A 20,682-nucleotide genomic window follows, 5' to 3' on the forward strand; every position below is an offset into this window, starting at 1 on the left:
GGTAGAGCCCCCCCAAAAAAAATGGCGTCTGTTGGCCATTAGACCGCGGGATCTTCTGGGCCCTGTAAAGATCCGGGGATCCCGAAAAACTGGACCGATCAAAGTGAACACCCCCGATTAGCCGGGGGCGTCTGCTTTCCATCAGCCACGGGCATTCAATTAGCGGTACCTGGTATCTGGTACCTGGCCGGGTCTCCACCCAAAGCGATTTGTTTACCTTCCTCCCATATAAATCTACGCATCCAGTTGCGCCCAGGATTTATCCATTATCCATTTACGGAACTGCTTGTTATTGTTTTTCCTTGATTTTCGTTCGTGTTTCGTTTGCCGCTCTGTTTACAATTATTTTGAGTTAAGTGGTTTCTTTCTCCAGTTTTTCGTTTATTTTTTATTTTTTTGGCATTTTCAGAACCATTTTGGATCGTATTGAACCGTACTATGCAGTCCATAAATAATTCATAAATTTGAAAAATTGTTATGGCATTGGCCATGCCATTATTTGTTAATTATTTGTTTAAGTATAAACAATTTGGAATTTAATGGCTACTGCATGGAATAAATGTCTAAAACAGAGAAGATTAGTAAATTGTTATCGATTTGCACTGATTAAGACTTACCAAAAATGTTTATTATTTCTAACTACTAGAAATATTTATAAACCAAATTTCCTTTTTTAAAAGTGACTTTTTTTTTAAACTATATGTTTTTAATGTTAAAAAAATAAGTATTTTATCATAATTTGATCATCAAAAATGTTTAAAGTCCAGTGTTTCATATCAAAGTAATATTAGATCATAAGTAAAATGAATTTTGGAGTTCAAGTAATCGAAGTTTTATTAGTTTGCTTGTAACGCAGATTTAGGTTTCAAAACGTAGTTTGAAAAGTTGGTCAGGAAGAATTTCGAACTGAAGTGCGGCAAAGGATAGAATTGAAAAAATATAGAACTGTCTACTTCTTCTTGCGGTTCTTCTTGCCCTTCTTCTTGTGATTTGAGGGCTTCGTGGGAGCACTGATCTCCGGAATCTTTGGTAGAACCAAAGGATCTGGGGGTAGCACCACTGGCAAAAGGTCCATCGACATATTTTCCTCAAGATCATCGGACTTAATGGGACTAAGAGAGTTGCCCAGGAAATCCAGGGCATCAGAGGATGGGGTTATCAGGCCCTGGTCATCAAGATAATCATCGTCGTCGTCTAGGATCAGAGAATTGGAGCTATCTGCTTGAGTCGAAACATCGTTATCCAGGAAAATGCTTGAGGCCTTCATCATCCCTCCAGTTTTGACCATCTGGTCATAACCCTCGACCATTCCAGACTGCACATTTTTCTTTTTCTGCTCCAACTTGTCCAGATCCCCCTCCTTTTCGCTCAGTTGCTTGGGCGTTAGGACTACCGGTTGCCAGTAGAGATCCAAGGTGGACATCCGCTTAACGCCCACATCCTCGAGGATACTTTGATTCGGCAGGATGCGGCCCTTGTGGGTCAGCCGACTGAAGCCCATGGGCACGCACATGGTGCGTCCGATTCGCTCCTTGAGATGACCCACCGTCCCGAAGCGATCCACCTCGTAGATGCTCTTGCGCCCATCTCGCGTCTGAATCAAAATCTGCATCCTCCGCATCTTGATCGCTATATAGATTCCACGGATCGGGAAACTGGTGCTGGGTTTCGAACTACGTTTTATATCTCCGTATATCTATCCCCGAATCCTGCGTTTTTAAAAGTCTGATCAAGGAATAGTTTGCATTGGAATGCCTCACCGACCTGTCAACATCGTAATTTGGAAACTAAATCATGGCATCCTCAAAGCACTATTTTGGCATTTCTATTTGAACTTGGAAAAATACATTTGATAGCACTGTGCAACAGCAAACTGGTATTACATTTTCCGGTTTCACTGTATAATTTTAAACCACTTTATAATTACTAGTATAAGAAAGCAAATAACTCAAACAGTCAAGAAATGGCGATCATACTAAGTCTTGTTCAAGTAGTTCTTAGTTATTGAAAGAAATTTTTTTTTGGAAAAACCGCAATAAATATACAAAATTTTAAAGCATACACTAAATATAAAATAAGTGGTAAACCAACTTGGCTTAAACAAGAAACGCAATAAACTAACTATATTTAATAAATAAACATTTTATTGTACTATATTCGAGCGCCTCGACAGCTAACCCATTTTTAATGGCTCCTTTTAAAGGTGAAAACATATAACTTTTTAATGATAAGCCCGATTTACAGTTTACACCTTTACAAAGCCATTAAGCCTGTGGGCGCCATGTTTTAGCGGAACATCAGGATAATAAACATGCAATGCGCAGGAATCCCTAGAATCTGTAAGCTTTATACGAACGTTCTAGCTCTTACAGTTTCTGAGATCACAGCGTTAGCTAGATCTACTGGGCTAGTGATCCTGATAAAGAATATATATGTACTTTATAGGATCGAATAGTAAGAAATATTTAAAAAAAGACGACACTAACCGTTTCGATTCTATTATTTTTCCAAATGTGTATATATAGTATGTATATACATATAGTATGCATGTTTTGTACTAACAAATTAAAATGATCTTTATTTTGGCTTCTCTGGATCTTAGAACCATCTAATGTGATCTATTTCCGCACATCCAGTTCGATTGGAAATGGCCCCGGAAAAGCGAGCCGTGAAAAGTAATTGACAAACATTCGGAGGCGTCGACACATTTATGCACCCTCATTGGCGGAGAGAGCTTCCGGTTTTGGTACTGCTTGTGGTTCTAGTTCTGGTTCTGGATCGGGTTTGGGATCGGTTCTTTAAGGAGGAATGGAGTGCTGGAGGGGTATTTTGTCAACTGCAGCTCGGGCCATCAAGTGCCGCCCGTTGACAGCTCGTAAAAAGGCAAATGCAAACAAAATGTTTGATCAATGTTTGCCTTCGATTCCCCTTTCATTTTCATACTTATGTTTTTTCAGAGCAAAAAAAAAAATAAAAAGAAATTTAACAAGAAAGGAAGTTAACTTCGGCAAGCCGAAGCTTGTATACCCTTGCAGCTATAATTATTAAATTTAAAAACACAAAAAATGATATTCCCAATAGTATAAGATAATATGTCAAAAAACACCGAAGCTATAATTTGTTTCATATTATTTTTCCACCAATTTTACGACCGTTCCTATGGCAGCTATATGATATAGTCTTCCGATTTTGATAAAATTTAATTCGAAATTCAAAACTAATTAAAAAATGTTATTTCCAAGCTTAGGAGGTTATATGCTAAAAAACACCAAAGATATAATTTTTTTAAATTTGTTTTTGCTATTATTCCTACGGGAGCGATAAGATATAGTTGTCCGATCCGGCTGCTTCCGACTTATATACTACCTGCAACCCGATAGCTTTAAAACTGAGAGACTAGTTTGCGTAGAAACGGACGGACAGACGGACATGGCTAGATCGACTACTCTGGTGATGCTGATCAAGAATATATACACTTTATGGGGTCGGAAACGTCTCCTTCACTGCGTTGCAAACTTATGACTGAAATCAATATACCCTCTGCAAGGGTATACAAAATGATTAAATAAAAGCAATTTAAAAACATTTTAGGAGCGAAAATCAAATTGTTTTGTTTAATATTCAAATTTTCAGTGCTTTATTAAATTACAAAAAAATTGTAATATCAATTAATTTAAATGTATTTCCCAAGTCGGGCATCCAAAAATTGATCCAGTCATTATTAGCCGCATTTAATTTGTAACCTTTATTTTTGTTCAAAGCAAAGTTATAGAAAATAGTTTACATTTATCAGATAAAATGCAGCTGAAAGGAGAAGATGATGCAGAAGATGGAGCCCAGGCAGTTGGGAGGGTGGGAGGACTGACTTCATCCATTAGATTATGGCTCCTTAGAGCCTCCAGGCGGCCAGGAGTCCGCCGATCATCAGGGACATGGACAGGGCCAACTGGGCGCCGGAGTCGCGGGCCAGGGGAATCTGGGTGTCGTTGGCCTGCAGGAAGTTGCAGCCGCGTCCATCGCAGACGAAGCAGTTTCCGGCCTTCACGCACTGCTTGTTGGCGGTGGCCGAGGAGAGGCATCCTCGCTGGAAGGTTCCATCGGCGGTGCGGTTGCTGTTGCGGATGTAGCACTGGTCGCCGAACTTGTAGATCGGGCAGATCTTGGACGACGCATAGGTCTCCGTGGCGCAGCTGGAGCTCGTCGAGTTGCCAGAGCACTGGAGGCACTGCAGCCGGGTCACCGGGAAGGTGTTCCGGTTGCAGCCCTCGGTGTAGGTGCACAACTGGCACTCCAGATCGTTTGTGCACGTGTTCCGGGTGGCGTTGTCCAGGTCGGCGGCACAGCCACGAATTGTGTAGCCATCTGCAGGTGAAGGATAACAATCCATTATATTAGTAACTATTGTTTTTTTTAAGGAATCAATTGTACAATTTAATTTAAAGGAAAGTTTTGGTTTATGAAATAGATATGAAATCATATCTTAGGACATGCTCAATATTAAATTTGTATTAATAGGATTACCCGCTTTTTTCAGTTTGCACTCGGAAGTATCATTTTCAATATCAGAGCTACAAAATACTGAAGAACAGGGTTGCCGAGGTCGAAAAAAATAACTATTAAGCCCTAAACGTTTCGTCCAATTTCCACACTAATTTAAGTGGTATTTTTATGAAAAATAACCTAGACATTTTATAAGCTAGCTCGAAACAATAATCTTTCTTACCATAGCAAAACTAACATTATCAATAACGTTTAAAATTCATCCCCACGAAATACTTAATTTTCTGCGTACCATGACAACCCTTGCAGAATTCAGAAAAATTGTAAGGTTAGAAAATCTAAGATTCTGAGATGCCACAAAAAAAAAAAACAATAAATCAAACATGATTTCAAATTAAAATCTTATGAGCCAATATTGAACAATATCCCTGGCATAACATTAAGTAATGTCATTAAAATATCGATGTATAATTCTCGCAAGGTATTCTCGCCAAAAAGTTCTCGAGAGGCATATCGGAAGATTCCGTGTAAAGTATTTAATGACTCATAATAAAAATATTAGTAACGCTTCAAACACCAAAACAAATAAAGTGGCTCGATTTCAATGAAACCTAAATTCCAAACTAAGATAATCTGAAAGATAGGCTCTAATCTGTAATGCTAAGAATATATATGTCTTTGAAAACTTTTAACTATTATAAAACTTAAATGTAAAATTATTAAAATAAACTAACTAAATAAAATAACTAGATACAACATAAATATAATCGAAATGGTACAATTTCAAAATTAATATATCATGAGGTTGAACTTTGAAGACAACATCAATTTAAAGCGAAAAGAAAAGTAAACTCTACTTAAACAAGAACTAATAACAATTGCCGAATTAATAATATAATTATAAATATAATGGAAGAATATTTGGGAGTGTCACAGAAATCTCTTGGGGGAAATGTAAGTAAGTTTCAATACAAGTTTTGCCCGAAGAAATTTCTGTGACACGCTTTGGTTAAAAAGATTAGTAACGCATCAAGTAAATATGTGGAAATATTTCCAAGAATAAATAAAGGAGCTCAACAGAAACAGAAACAGTATAGATTTTCTGTGATATTTTGAAATTGTAAAATTGAAAACCAGATAAGATGACTCACTCAGGATGCGGGAGTAGCAGTTGGAGGTTCCATCGGAGCAGTTTCGGTTCAGCAGGCTCAGCGGATCGGTGGCGCAGCGTTCGTTGTCCTTGGAGTGGCACTGGATGCAGCCATCTGCGAATTGAGCGAGGGGAACGGAGCGTTTCGATTGAGTCTTGGCCATGCCTGATTAGATTAGATCAATGTTTGAAACCTTTGCGTTGACACACCAAAATAAACGACCCTATAATCATAACTTCAGTGCAAAGTCCTCACATGTCTCTTTTATCTCATTGTTTGATTTTCTGGTGCATTTAGCCCCGTTCACCTGATCTGTGTCATGCTTATGGCGCGCACTGTACTGCCCGGCAGTTACTATCTCAAGTTCCCCGTTGTCATAATCGATTCTTATCGGCGGTGGGTGTACATAGGTTCCGAAATGAGTCAACAAACACATATTTATGTCCCAAATAAGATAAGACAAGTTAAATATACAACTCTCACATTGTTCTCAAAGTTTGCATACAAGCTTTAAAATTATCTAAAGGGTTTTCCAAAGCGATTAAGTAAGCATCAATAAATATTGCAAAACGGTGTCGAAAAAAAATAAGTGAATCATAATTGGTTTAGAGATAAAGTTTCGTTTGTGATAAGTGCATAGAATTCGAGAAATTTCTGCCTGCAACGCAATGCATTTCATCATAAAAATAAATCAAACAGCTGCCGATACATATGGCCATATAAACCTAATACATACTTCATATCACATTATTTGCCGGCTGTACACACTCACAAACACAAAAAAAAAATGTTGGCCAACTTATAGACCTTTGAATTTTCTCATATAACTCGGTTATTGATATCTTATCTTGAATTTATTTCCGTGTCCATGAGACCATCGCTTATCAAAACCTTCTTATATAATACACTCAATAAGTCATTTACTTGAAACAGGAAAAAAAATGTAGTTCTGATCAAAGCCAGAAGGAAATTTACCACAACTGATGTACGTCAAAAACGACACGGCAGCGATCACCAACAGATAGAACTTCATTATGACTTGTTTTGGATACTCGATCACGAGCGAATGTGACAAAATCAGTTTCTAATTTCACGGCGATCGAAGAAGCGACGAGCAGTAAGGCTGAACTAAGACTGACGGGAGTAACGAAAGTTCGGATGGGGATTTGAAGCTACCGAGCTTGGGCAAAGAGATAAGGTCCCCCGACGGCGGTAATCGGGTCTATAAGGTGGGCCGAACAAAAAGCTTTAGCCGGTGATTCACTGTGTTAATAGTTAACATTTCGTACCCGTTTTCGCCTCAACCGTTTGGGGAAAGCAAATATATGTTTTGCCAATTGATTAGCGCAGGTTGAATCGCTACAGTCTTTTTGTAGGCAAAGAGAATTGGTTAAAATAGTTGTAATACATATCGCTTATTTATAAAATAAAGTGATACATTTAAAAAAAAATAGCATTTCGAGAAAAACTCATCTTAATTGTTCAAGTGTTCAAGTCTCATATATACATATGTTTGTCTTTCAGCAAAGCGATCACACGTTTAAATTTCTTACGCTTTGTGTATTAAATATGGAATTATACAATTAATTACACACAGAAGATTTCTGCATCATTAACTTAAAAATCGTAAATGAGCGATTTTCTTTAAAATACCTACAATGTTTGAGTTTATTAAACATTGTATTGCATAAATAAATATTAAAATTTCATAATATTTGAAAATGCATAACTATTAATGATTATACTTTTTAAGAATCTTTAAAAATATGAAACCCATACTTATTATAATACTAAATGAGAAATAATAGTGTATTTTTTTTCAAACAATTTAAATTTAAATCCACGCGCTCTTGCAATGCGTTCCACATTAAGCGATAACTTATCGATAAGTGCTCCTTGCCAGGTGGGTAAAAAAGCAACGTCTGCCGACACCACATTGAAATTTTATAAATTCTTTGCATTATTTTCAATGCTATAAGAGAAAATGATTGAGTCTCAATATTATTTTTTAACCCTTAACACCCGCAAAAGTTCAGAAAACATAAAAATTCAAGTAAAACCGGTCAACCGACGAGCTAGGCGTTTTGTCATTCTGCGCGGAAAAGGCAACGGTCACACCACATTGACAAAAAAAAAGTTTCCCATTTGATATCAAAACAAAACAATTTTGCGTAGAAAAACCCATATAACAAGGCGATGAACGCCACGCCAAACACACCTGCCACACCGGGAACACCTGGAACTCCCGGCAGCTTGGCCATGGAAGTGGCCCGCGTCCAGAATTCGGCGCTAGCCGAGTTCAAGAAGCCCACAGCGATGGTGCGCCACAAGAACAAGCCGAAGATCCTCACGGAGGAGAAGTACATCGAGGAGATGTCCAAGATCATCCAGCGCGACTTCTTCCCGGACCTGGAGCGGCTGCGGGCCCAGAACGACTACCTGGACGCGGAGTCGCGGCGGGACTTTGTCCAAATGGCCGAGATTCGGGAGCGCTACAGTCTGGGCAGGATTCCCGGAACGGGACGAAGCTCCAGCCGGAGAAACAATCAGCGGAACACTGGTGGGTATTATCCGGGATTGGTTGGAACGTTCCCACCCTTCCGCGAAGTTATAGTACTATCTTACTTAGGAGTAGACTTATGGTATAAAACTCTGAAATAGAGTATAAAAAGATAAATGATTTCCTCTTCCAATTTGCAATATCTTTAAACTAAATACAATAAACGTATTGGGAAGCATTAAGAATTCAAAACATTAATGGAAGGCACATTGGCCCTACATTTAAAACCGTTTTCGAGACTTTATGGTATTAATCACTAGATTCCCACACAATTCCTAGGTTTAAATTCTACTTCTCGTTACTTTTTATGAGGATGAGAGAAATTATGATTTTGGTTACTGGTTCCACTCAACAATAGGAAGATTAGGCTTCCTCAATGTTTTAAAATTTGGAATAGGAGCTAGAGACAGGACCCATAAAGTATAATACCCATAAGAATTTCAAAGTCTGATGAAATTAAACATTCTTAAATTTATACATGTATAACTTCTCCTCATATTACTGTATATTTATTTTACCTTTCTAATAAATATCATAAAATACATCAAAAGATTACACACTAATTATCCAATTGCTCTCATTTCAGCCATGTCCCCGGCCACATTTGAGACGCCAGTTAGTCATGCCGGCGGCAGCAATACTCCATTGCCCAATTCCCGGGCCACAGACACCCCCTTTTCCACAACCGGCTCCGATAAGAGCGACGCTGAGGGTGGAGACTCCACCTCGAAGCTCTCCCTCGACGCCTTTCTGCAAAACTACACCAGCGAGGATAACCAGAGCTTCCAGGAGATTATCGAAACAGCGGAAGCCAAGCTGCGCCAGAAGTACGCCGTGCTGTACAACCACGAGAAACTGTCCGCAGAGCAACTGCAGCGCGCTCTAATGCTACCAAGCATAGAAAAACAATTCGAAGAACCAGATCCACTGCGAAAGATCGAAACCTGGAACTACACCAACATGAACTCGATTATGTATGTGCCCGATGGCGTGGAATATACAGAGGAGGAACGTGTCCAGCTGGCTGAGCGTAAGCAAAGTATTCAGCACAATGCCACCAGGCTGCCAGATGAAGCCCAACACCACGAAATGGAGGCCAAGAAGTCCGATGAAGTTCCCGCCAATGGGACAAGTGAATCCACGGCCACTCCCAAGATCCGCGGATTCGATCTGCTACGTTCACCCTCACCGCGACCCGGAGAGGCCTTCTCGCCCATCATGACCTGGGGTGAGATCGATGGCACTCCCTTTCGCCTGGACGGAGGCGATACCCCCTTGCGGCCCACCCAGGGACCCTCGTTCCGGATTAATGAGAATTCTAGGCGCGAAACCATCGCCATTGCTTTGGCCGAGAAAGTCAGCGAGAAGATGCGCAACCAGAAGCAAATGGCTTTGGATACAGCGCGTCGAAACATTGGCTCCCCACTGATACGCACCAATATGGAACGCCTGGCCAGCATGTCGCCGGCAGCCCAACTGCTGGCCACAGGGAAGCTGGGTCTCCGAGGAACGCCCAGATTATTGCACACACCATCTCCGCTGAGCGCCAGAAAGCGCAAGATAACGCCCGGAGTTGTGAGGAACACCCACACGCCACTGGTACCAACGAAACAGCAGCCGGGCAAGGTCAGCACTCCAGCCAAGAGCTCCACCATTGATACGGGCTCCACGCTCACGGATGATCTGCTCAAGATACCCACAAAGCGACGCTCTGCAGCCGATTTCTTTTAGCACATACTGCCTACCTTGTTCATGTTTAGTTTCAATACAATACCTCATAATCTTAAACTGTTATTACTTATGGCATGAAAAGTTGTTAACTGACGAAATTGAAGTTTGATTTCACACAGTGTTAAAGAAAACCCCACATGAAGAAGTGGGTTTTAATGCTGATAAGGGAATGGTGAATGCGAAATCATAAACGTAATACAAATACATCTCTTATCAGCTGAAAGCGTGTGTCTTGTTGTGTAGCAATTAAACATGCTCACGTTTAGTTTTGTCAGTCCTTAAATATTTTTTTTAAAGAAAGTTTCAGTCGTTATATATTGAATCAACTTTAAAATTATGGTATACTGATGTTTAAGATGTAAGTTCTTTTGGTGTTTAGCTTTTAACTGGAAACGTAGTTTAAAGACCTAATGTTAAGAGTGAAGTCTTATTTCAAAGTGAGAGGGGAATTCCTCATGTCTGAAAGTTACCATTTTATATGTACATTTTAAAGACATTCAAGTTGAGGCAACACCCTTCACTTAAAGCCTACTCGACATGGAAAAGTACGAATTAAAATTTAAAAAAAAAAACATATTTATAAATCAGGGTAAAAAATTTATTCTTTATGAGATACATAGACTTTTAAATTTGTTCTTTTTAATAGTTTAATACCAGAACCCATTACCATAGATCACATCATTATAAACAAACTAAATCAGCGCATCCCTGTAGTCCACATGATCGCCGGACTTGAACTTGAGGGCCTCCAGGACCTTGATGAAGCGCTCCGTGGTCTGGGCGGTGGTCAGCATAGTCTTGGCCTCCCGTTGCTCCCGGAACATGGCGACCACGGCGGGATCGTGTGCTTCTCGCTGGACCTGCACGGTCATCTGGGTGTCTATAACGCCGGGGGCATAGTTGAGCACCAGGGTGTCTTTCGAGGATTCCTCCGTGGCCAGGACCCGGAAATACATCTCACGGGCTGCCTTCACCGTGCAATAGTGAGCCATCGAGGAAATGGGCGCAATGGCAGCCAACGTGCTCAGATTGACCACCAACTTTGGGATTCCCTGGAAGACTCGCATGAACTCGCAGTTCAGGGATATGGCAGAGAAGACATTGGTGTGGTAATACTTCTGCAGATAATCGGTATTCCCGATTTCCTTGGCCCTCTTAGAGGTATCACCCACGGTGCCGGCATTATGGATGACTATGGCTCGCTCGAAGGACTTCTTGCCACCGGAACTCTCCAGAATCTGGGCAAAGTCCTCCGTTTTGGCCGACTCCAGCTCCAGGGAGTACGTATATACGGGAAGACCCGGTGTTGTGGTTGCAATCTGTGCCTTGGCCTCCTCCAAAAGGGGCTGATTGCGTCCGAGAAGAGTGACCACGGATCCCTCGGCTGCTATCCGCCTTGCCAGCTGCTGGGCAAACTCCCGACCAATTCCACGAGAAGCCCCCGTTACCAGGAGGTATGTGCGTTGTTTTAGGTCCATAGTGGTAGCAAATACAAGACTAAATTACTTTCTATTTTTCACAGCTCCCGCGGCAACAGTTGGCTGTCTTTTTTTTAACTTGCTTTGGCTTTTAGCTGATTTGGCAGCTTTTCCACAGCTGACTAAAGCTCAATGCATTTCCAGGAGCGTAAGGTTGACAAAAAATACTTTTCAAAAGGGATGTTTAGAGCTACAAATTCTTTTTATTCATTTAAAATATGGAATACTTTTAAGGTCCACTTCGTATTTTTTTTAGGATTTTTACAAAAGTGCTATATTGATTTAAAGACTTTTTTTTTGTTTTTTAATTTTAGCAAGATTTTAAGCAATTTAGTATTTTTAACATCTCAAGTTTTTCATATTTCAGATGGTTTTTATGTTTTTGAAATACTTTTCTAGTTAGGTAAGAAACTTATGTTTCTTGAGATATAAAGACTTGGAACTTGTGGATATAAATTGTTATAGGGGAACTGGTATAGGTCGGAACCCCTATGCATCCGTCCATGTTTTTAGCTCTCTCTTAGCCTGTTATACTCTCAATTCCCACTTCTATACTCTCACGCTTTAAGCTCTACTTGAAGTGAAAAGGTTATCGCCGGCTCTTGCTTAACGATTCAATTTAATTAATTGTTTATGTTTAATTAATCTCATCGTTACTGTCAGCGGAATGTTTCAAAAATTGCCGGCTTTATCGTAATACCCAAGCGATAACCACATGTATGTGGTAGAATGCATTAAGCAAAGTCAATGTCAAGGTCGGCATTCAAAAGAGTTGAATCGGAGATTCTTATTATCTTCTCTCGAAAGCTCTGCAACTTTGTAATAAAGTTCAAGCATCAAAATCGTCAATCGAATTTAACATATTTTTTATTACCCTTACTTAAAGTTGGTTCGTGTTTAGTTATGTAAAGTGAATTTGTATTTTGTTTTTCCAAATTTTAGGTAGCTCCAAATTTTAAGTACCTCCTAAAAAACACAGCTCACGTCAATTTATTTAATATAAAAATTTAAACATTCCTGAATTAAAATATTTAATATTTTATTTTCAATATTTTCATTATTGTGACTTAGCATAATAAAAACTATGCAGCATCTCACGATGTTAGGGAAATTCAAAAAGAAAACATCGTTAATTTTAATAGTTATCACCCTGATTAGAAAAGCTTTGCAACATTGTATGCAACTGATAGCTTTAAATTTGTTTGTCTAATCTTATAAAAAAATTAATTCCCAAAAGTATGCCATGAATAAAGTTAAACAATTATCTGCATAGCATACTGTGAAATTTTTTTAAAATGTTTGTACACTTTTAACCGCAAAAATATGTTTTTTTTTAAATATAGTTTTAAAAATACTCACACCAAAGACAATACCGATGTGGTACATTGGGATATATTTGGCCCAAACGTATATTCAAAAATAGTTTTTTGAGATCTTAAATACGTCTGATAATATTATTATTTTAGAATTAACTAGGTCTGCGCAATATAACCTTAAATTATGGAATTTAAATTCTTTTCTTGGGAAACGGTTCCAGGAAATTTTTAAATCGTTCTTTTAGTATTTTTTGACTCATAAAAACATTAAATTTTTTAGATGTGTATTTCTTTCAAAAATAACGTGCGACTTTGAATTTAAAAATCATTTTCAATCCTTAAGATAGATTTAAAACAAGAACGAAGTCCATTTTCTTTAGTATTTACTGGTTTCCCTGGCTGTTTTAAATCTATGTCATAAAGTTTATTTGTTTTTAATGTATTTTTTAGTTTTAGTAGAAAAATAACCAAAAAAGTTAAAGCAGCTACTGTACTCATCTACACAGTAATTCACATAGAAAAGTGAAATTCCGGATCACGATTACGAATTCTTTCCCGATTCCGACCCGGCAACAACACCCATTCATATACATATGTACAATGCACATTGTACATACATATGGACACGTGTCTTCCGTATAAATCGATTTCTTATCTCTAAGGCGACTTGCCGGGTCTGTCTTGTCATCTTGTTTTGAAATTAATTTTGTGAAGCAAGCGAAGTGTATATATGTTAATATACATTCGTGTGTTCCCATCGCTGATTCATAAACTCAACGTTTTCTTTTTGGGAGAAATACTTTGGTTAATAAACGATTGGGTTTTTTAACACAAATTAATCATTTAAACTTATTTTTTCTTTGCCTCTGGTATTGAATTCGACATTGAAAAATAATCTAATAAATTCCATATTTAAACTAAATCATTATTATATACTTCCTTAAAAATCTGGATAGCTCAAAAATTCTAAAATTTGCTAAGATTTCAATTTTAGTATAAATTTCTGAAAATAACTACCAAATTGGACCGATTGGTTTTTCTAATCAAATATGCTAAAAGCTCCATATCAATCTAATTTTCTGATAAGAGCTTCACCATATTGAATCGATTGGACTTCCCATTCACCCACATCACCAAATAAAAAATATAATGTTTTTCGTTTTCCTGTTCAGGTGCTTGGTTTTCTTGCACTTTCAGGTTTAAATTCAGGATCAGTAGCCAGATTTTATTAATTTCCAAGGCAGTCAAATTAAAAACAGCATCCAAATCATCAACCAAAAACAGAACCGAGTCCATCGGGGACGCAGCCCACCCCCACGGTGCTACTCATAAAACAAAAGTGTCGTAGTAGTCGACATCGTGACCGGAGACAAAGGAGATCTCCTCCAGGATGTTGATCAGCTTGAGGGTGGCCTGGCGCGGCTGGATCCTGGGCAGCTGGAGCAGCTGCTTGGAGGCGACCAGATCGACGGGATTGATCCGGTTTCCGTTCACATCGCACTGGCTTTCATGGGTGGCCAGCAGTCCAGGGGAAAAGCTGAGGACTTGAACGCCGAAACGATGTTCCTCGGCGGCCATGGCGCGGAAATACATGTCCCTGGCCCGCTTGCAGGAGCAGAGTAGTCCCGAATAGACCAACGGACGAACCAGCAGGGAGGAGGTCACATTCACCGCCAGCTTCTCCACCTTCTCCAAATACTTCGATTGCAGCCACATCTGGTTGAGGGCCACTGGAGCATACAGGTGGTGCTGGACATAGTCCTTCCAATCCTCAATGCCCTGGGGCTCCACGACCACATGAGTTGCAGCCTGTCCTTCGTTGTGTACGATTACGGATCGCTCGAATCGCTGGATGTCCTTTTGAGCCTCGAAATGGTCTTTCAAAGCCTGCTCCATCAGCTGCACACCATTTCCATGGCTCTTGTTCAGCTTCCCAGTCAGCACCTGAACGTTTTCCGTTTTCAGCTCACCCTGGAGGTGATTCTCCAGTCCGCGTAGCTGCTCCAGATCTTCATCCAAGATCAGAGCCAAGGATCCGGGTGCCAGGCGCCGGCAAAACTCCAGAGCCAAGGATTGACCCAAAGGATTCGAGCTGCCGCTGAGCACCAAAAAGGTGCGCCTGTTTAAATCCATTCTCTTTGCTGCCATTATTTTGTTGAGTTAAGGATTTCGGGATACTTGGGTATACGACACGACTGGAGAACTTTCCACTTGCGATCACTTGGAGGCGTACGACTGTACTGTAGCCAAAATTTCAGAGGGCTTCGCCAGCTGGACTCTGTTTCGACTGATAAGCAAAAATCCGATTAGCCAAGTATATGTGTATACTCGGCTGAGCCACTTAGCTTCCGATTCCGTATATAGAAACGATCTGAGTTTGTGGGGATGTCAGCTTGGGGCTTTTATACAACCCAACCAGCTGATAAGTCCGGGTTCAGGCGTCTGGGATTGTTGCCGAGCAATTAACCATCTGTAATGGGTGGGATTTCGGCACCGTAAACCAGACTCACGTCGTTAATCCTCTAGGGGAGTGAAGTGGAGTCCCACTATTGCGTATTGGGGGCCCAACCTGAATCGTAGATAATTCGGACATTATTTAGAAGCACAACTTTGGAAACTAACTGTATAATGAAATATTAGAGGATAAACTAGATGCATTTCGAAATAATTTCCATATATTCTATACCTATAAAGATATTTCTTAGATATTTCTTTTGTGTCGCCTACACGTGGCGTGGCATAATATTTTTTTCAGAATAATATTTTTTTCATTAAGATCTAGCAAACACATGGGCAGAATTAATTTTAAGGAAAATTTTGCGATATGTAAAATGGTATTCTAAGAAAAATATATTATTTTTAACTGTAAGAAAATAGTATTACGAGGTATATATTAAAGAATGGGGTTTTAATTTAACATTTTGACAGCATTTTCTGATTAACGGATTTAAAGGGGATTTTATTATAATTATTATAATTCTCTGTATTTATTTCAGGCCCCTCCTTGTTTTGTCACTGTTTTCCATGAGGCCAGAAGCTGATCGATTGTCATCTGGGGGTTCTAAAGTTCTTTTGATATGGCGGCTAGTCAAGGTTACTTTTTCGGTTGAAGAGATTAACCAAAGATTTTTGTAAACAAATCAGTTGGCAACAATGAATAGTCAAAGTTAGCCAAACAGATTAGGACAATACTATAAGACAAAAATAATTAAGAATTAATAATAATACCAGGTAACACATCACCCTCATTTAAGAAATTAACTTTGTTAGACAAATTGAATATTTGGGTTTTACAATTGTTTTAGAACTTTGATTTCAAAAAAATTAATGTTTATTATATGTTTTATACTTTTAATTCCAAAAATACCTATATGTTATGAGAGCAATTTTAAATTAGATTCCCATGTTATTATGCTAAAACATTAGCCTTAACTGTAAAAATGAATATACAATTTGTAGAATCTTTCCTAGCAATTTTCCCAGTTCTTAGCAAAACAAATATTAAACCATACAGATTTCGCAAGTAAGTCTATCGCCTAACAAAATGTATATACATGCATACATAATATTTTCCAAATCGCACAACAGGTTATCGCGCTCAGTCGTTGAACTTCCATAGACAAGTGAAATGCAAAATCAATTTACAATTACATAATATTGCTTGTTCATTTGCGTTTGTGAGTGTTTCAATGGGTAGCCTATCGATTAGTGTAACACGTGTGAATTCGGTGAATCGTCGTTAATAAATATCAGCTAAATCGCTTGGTTACAGATGGTGTCAAAAACGTGTTTATTTTGATGTGTGATATGGGTTTTTTTCGAAAGGAATGTGCTTATTTTGATATGCTGCTTATTTTATGAACCTGCTTATTTGAACCTATATCAATCTGCGATCTGCAATCAATAGGGTGGGTTTTTTTCGATCATTTTTTGTTTTGACTAAAAATCCACGCAATAACAAGCACGAATTAGGTTAATGGCCCAAATTTATTTCTATGAAGTCTGCTCCCGATTCCCGGGTCGTTTCGAGATGACGCTGACCCATTTAGGAATCGGGAACGGAACGCACTTCTAATCGCAATTTTACTAATACAGATCAAATTTCGCAAATTCGAATTTTCTGGAACAAGCAGAATTTAAAGAAACCACAAACATTAAGTCTTAAAAGAAATCCTACTAATCTACCTACTAGATCCGTATAACCTAATGTTTTTACATCTTATAATGGCCAGTCTTGAATGACTAGAACTCAAGAAGTTCGCTTTATTCCATAAAGTTCTAACTTCATTGTTAGCCATTTACATCGTATCACCCAAAGTTCTTGGAATTCACCAGCGGGAATAGCATCACATCTGTCTGTTTATGTTGATTTAGGGGTATTATCAATACCAAGTGGGGCTTTCAAACCGAAGCACGTAGCAGCGCAGCTTTAGTGGGCGAGTGCGGACTCGAAGAGAAGTCTCTTTTGGCCAGGCTATACCTGAACCTGGCCCTGCCATCCCATCAAGGTCGTTCAACGAGAAAGTGACCCCAAGACACCGCAGAAGATTTCATTTAGCGCGAATAAAGAGCAAAGATTTCATTCACCTCGACAACAGCTGCATAAAACTAATGCATGGGCACAGCTTTCGGCGATTCTTCTCGGTTTTATCACGGTTATAAAAGCCGTGTGGACCGCTCCCACAGTCAGTCCAAACTTTTAACGAGCCAAGAACAGAGTGAGCCCACAGATTCGATAAGAACATTTACAATATGCTAGCCTGCAAGCTTCTTCTCTCGCTGGTGATGGGAATGCACTGTGTGCAACTGGTAAGAAACAGAAAATTAAGTATGTGAGTTTATTGAGTGCCAGTAAAAGTGGAAGTAAAGGTGCGTAAGTGAAAGAGACAACTGATGATGTAGCCAGTGTATCAGTAAAAATAAAAAAAGACAAATAAACCTGATAAGTGCAATGGTTGCCCCCGAACAACTTGTTGTTTATCCTTACAAAGGAAGCTTTCTAAGGAATTTTCCAACACTTATTAGTTGAAGAATACCTATTTCTATAGAAGTTACAATGGAAGCTGTCTAATGAATTTTCCAACACTTCTTAGTTGAAGAATACTTGTTGGCATAGAATTTACAATGAATAGAGGAAGCTTCCTAAGAGGACATTGAACAGAGCCAGAGAAGGTGGTTAGAAAAGTTTATGCTTCGTATAAAGTGAAGACAAATTGAGGACTTGCAGTTTATGACAAAGGCAGCTGTCTAAGGATCTTTCCAACACTTCTTAGTTGAAGAATACTTGTTCGCATAAAAGTTATAAAGGATAAAGGGTGCTTCCTAAGAGGATATTAAACATAGCTCTAAAAGGTGTTTAGAAAGTTAAGACAAGTTAAACCAACAATGTTACAGATGATTTCAAACCACTTAGGAAAACAAATTTTAAAAAATATATATATAAAATAAAAGAAGTTTCATTTAAAGAGGTCCTCAATATGTCCTTGGTATGTGATTAGCGAGTAAAATGAAAAACCCCGATAAAAAAAACTCATTTTTTTAATTCACGTCTATCCTTCAGCTAATGGCGGCCTGTGTGTGCTCCGAGAAGGGAACGGACTACTGCCAGGGCTGCCAGGGATCCACGGTGATCCGTCCGAAGCCCCGATACTACGAGCCCAGTGACCTCTCGCCGATCGGAGACAACTGCTGGTGCAGCAAGCAACTGATCGAACCGGCTCAATTGCCCAAGACCTGCGGAAAAGTACGTGAGCTGTTCCAGTATATGAACGCCTTCAACAACCTCTTGGGCCGTCGGATGCTCGAGGGCGCCATCGAAGCCAAGACGCTGGCGGCCCAGCGTCTGGCCGAGCGGCTGCAGCGTCTGGAGCGGATCGACTGCTACAAGAGGGGCCCCACGGGGCATCGCTATCAGCTATAACACAACCCATGACTAATCCACATAGACAACCATACCATTAACCAGTAATGCCTACCCAGATAGTAAAATCATGTAACTTCTTATCTAAACTAAGAAGGGAAGTACCATTAGTTGCTGGCTTTATTTAGAAAAATCCAAACTCTATCCAAATATTTGTCAAGAAACTTCAAAAGCCCAATGTGGATTTTCGTGTAATAGCTAGATAAGATTGAATAAGTGAAATTTTCTTATTATCTTTAAATACTCGATTTAAGAGGACCTTTTTCGATATATTCAGAGTCCAAAAATACTGTTGCTTACTGAAGGTTTTCATAGAAAAAAAACGTATTTTTAGATCATATCTTCATAGTTCTTAAGTTCTAATCATCCTTTTAATTTCCTTTCAATTATTTCTATGTAATTATGTTATGTAACTTTATGATACTTGTAAAAATCAAGTGATAGGAGTAAGCCTTTTATATTAAGCAGACGCGAGCTAAAATCAATAATTAGCATGACTAAAAAAATGCTGTAACTTCAAATAAGTTCTGTATCGCAAGTATAACCATACCCAAACATAACTTAACCCTTCATAACCCAACGTATCATAAGACTTAGCATTAGTTTCGACTGTTGTAATCAGCACCCAGTAGCAGTGGCATTCATCCATCGTCATCCCCCTCAGCTGCAGTAACAATTTCCGCATCGGGCGGCACTATCACCGCCCCAACTTTGCGTCACCATCAACCCACAGCATCGTCATCCATATACACCGCCTCATATATCGTCGCGTACGTGCTCCTAAGACCCGGAGCTATGCGGAGCGATAGAACCCATTTAGATACCTCCCAAAGATAATCGAACCGAAACTCAACTCTCGATTTGATCAATCCACACAGACCACACCATGCAAGCCCACCTGTTCGTGCCAGCAGGTCAACTCCGACAGCAGCTACGCCTCCTCATCCAGCTCAGGATCCGTCTACGGAAAGTGAGTAGCATACTTTCATGATTGGCGTTCTAATCTAATCCTAATCCCTTCCAGCATTGAATATGCGGCAGAGAAGAGAGTGGACAACAGTCCGGCAGCAGATCCCATCAGCGTGGGTCTGGCCGCCCAGGCTGGAAAGGCCATCAATGTTCCAGAGGCCAAGTTGGCCTACGGATTCGCCCAAAAGCCCATCGACGGCGAGAAGAAGGTGGTCTTCTCCAATGTGCCCGAGGAGAATCTCTTCAAGTTGAAGAGCGAGGTGATCACGCTGAAGAAGCGTACCTATGTGGCCAAGCAGGAGGAGGAAGAGGAGGAGTACGCCGAGGAGGAGCAGGAGCAGTCCGCCGATGATGACGAGGCGCCGCAGCTCACCTACAAGCAGCTTGGCTACATCACCGAGCAGTACAAGAACCCCAAGTTCAGGAAGATCAGCAGTTCCAGCTCCAGTTATGCTTCAAAAGACTCCAGCGAGGGCTACGGCAAAGTGGCCGGCAAAGTGTCCGTAGACTGTGGATTTAAGCCCGGCAGGATCACCTCGTACCGGAAGTCAAAACGACAGGAGTCCGATGACGAATACTACTAAAGCATACCCCTTCATTTAGCGATCCTTCCGTTTGTAAATATGTATATACGCTAGGGAATGAATGGATGTTTGTCTAAGTTAGTTTTAAAAATATATATTTATACAAAGTGCATACTCAGGTGGGTTTTCTTATAAACATTTGAATAGAAGGTACTATGTTTCATAGGTCTTTGGGATAATAAGAACAAACTGTCTACCTCATTTCTGGAAATATTTTTAAAGGCAGAACATACGTATATGGTTTTTAAAAACCCACTTTCTTTATACTTTTTATAGTAAAGGTAAGGTAAAGTAAATAATTAAACCTTTGGTAATTTGTGCACTTGTGTAAACAACGCAATTAGGCACGTTTTGATTGTCGCATAATTTCCCATTCATTTACCCTATAAAATATTTTAAAAAGGCTACTGCTTGAAAAACGCGCACATGAATGCTTTAGAAAATTCAAATGAACTACTATTTACTTAAAAGAT

The 20,682-nt window shown here is 39.5% G+C and overlaps 6 protein-coding genes across 7 annotated transcripts; 2 read left to right on the forward strand and 4 right to left on the reverse strand.

Moving 5' to 3' along the window:
* Positions 1 to 808: 808 nt before the first annotated feature.
* LOC108004610 (uncharacterized) lies at positions 809 to 1,799 on the reverse strand. The gene has a single exon (XM_017067550.4). The coding sequence runs from the start codon at positions 1,619 to 1,621 to the stop codon at positions 950 to 952; it is 672 nt and encodes a 223-aa protein (XP_016923039.1). The 5' UTR covers positions 1,622 to 1,799; the 3' UTR covers positions 809 to 949.
* Positions 1,800 to 3,718: 1,919 nt separating this feature from the next.
* LOC108004558 (uncharacterized) lies at positions 3,719 to 6,774 on the reverse strand. Of its 2 annotated transcripts, none has more exons than XM_017067493.4 (3): positions 6,627 to 6,774; positions 5,652 to 5,765; positions 3,719 to 4,362 (listed from the first exon to the last, which is right to left on the reverse strand). In XM_017067493.4, the coding sequence occupies exons 1-3, from the start codon at positions 6,682 to 6,684 to the stop codon at positions 3,890 to 3,892; spliced, it is 645 nt and encodes a 214-aa protein (XP_016922982.1). In that variant the 5' UTR covers positions 6,685 to 6,774; the 3' UTR covers positions 3,719 to 3,889. The 2 variants fall into 2 exon arrangements, with proteins under 2 accessions (XP_016922982.1, XP_016922981.1); XM_017067492.4 differs by having other exon boundaries at positions 5,652 to 5,816.
* Positions 6,775 to 7,774: 1,000 nt separating this feature from the next.
* Positions 7,775 to 9,999, forward strand: Es2 (ess-2 splicing factor homolog). Its single transcript, XM_017067799.4, has 2 exons — positions 7,775 to 8,211; positions 8,798 to 9,999. The coding sequence occupies exons 1-2, from the start codon at positions 7,848 to 7,850 to the stop codon at positions 9,940 to 9,942; spliced, it is 1,509 nt and encodes a 502-aa protein (XP_016923288.2). The 5' UTR covers positions 7,775 to 7,847; the 3' UTR covers positions 9,943 to 9,999.
* A 519-nt stretch (positions 10,000 to 10,518) lies between these two features.
* On the reverse strand, positions 10,519 to 11,522 carry Sptr (Sepiapterin reductase). Its single transcript, XM_017067800.4, has one exon. The coding sequence runs from the start codon at positions 11,418 to 11,420 to the stop codon at positions 10,635 to 10,637; it is 786 nt and encodes a 261-aa protein (XP_016923289.2). The 5' UTR covers positions 11,421 to 11,522; the 3' UTR covers positions 10,519 to 10,634.
* Positions 11,523 to 13,888: 2,366 nt separating this feature from the next.
* Positions 13,889 to 15,116, reverse strand: LOC108021835 (sepiapterin reductase). Its single transcript, XM_017090641.4, has one exon. It carries the CDS (start codon positions 14,882 to 14,884, stop codon positions 14,063 to 14,065), a length of 822 nt encoding a protein of 273 aa, XP_016946130.2. The 5' UTR covers positions 14,885 to 15,116; the 3' UTR covers positions 13,889 to 14,062.
* Positions 15,117 to 17,385: 2,269 nt separating this feature from the next.
* On the forward strand, positions 17,386 to 20,323 carry Cp7Fa (Chorion protein a at 7F). Its single transcript, XM_017067509.4, has 4 exons — positions 17,386 to 17,545; positions 18,297 to 18,479; positions 19,535 to 19,626; positions 19,681 to 20,323. The coding sequence occupies exons 1-4, from the start codon at positions 17,489 to 17,491 to the stop codon at positions 20,207 to 20,209; spliced, it is 861 nt and encodes a 286-aa protein (XP_016922998.2). The 5' UTR covers positions 17,386 to 17,488; the 3' UTR covers positions 20,210 to 20,323.
* The last annotated feature ends 359 nt before the right edge of the window (positions 20,324 to 20,682 follow it).

This window comes from Drosophila suzukii, chromosome X (assembly GCF_043229965.1).
Source record: "Drosophila suzukii chromosome X, CBGP_Dsuzu_IsoJpt1.0, whole genome shotgun sequence".
Taxonomy (NCBI): Eukaryota; Metazoa; Arthropoda; class Insecta; order Diptera; family Drosophilidae; genus Drosophila; species Drosophila suzukii.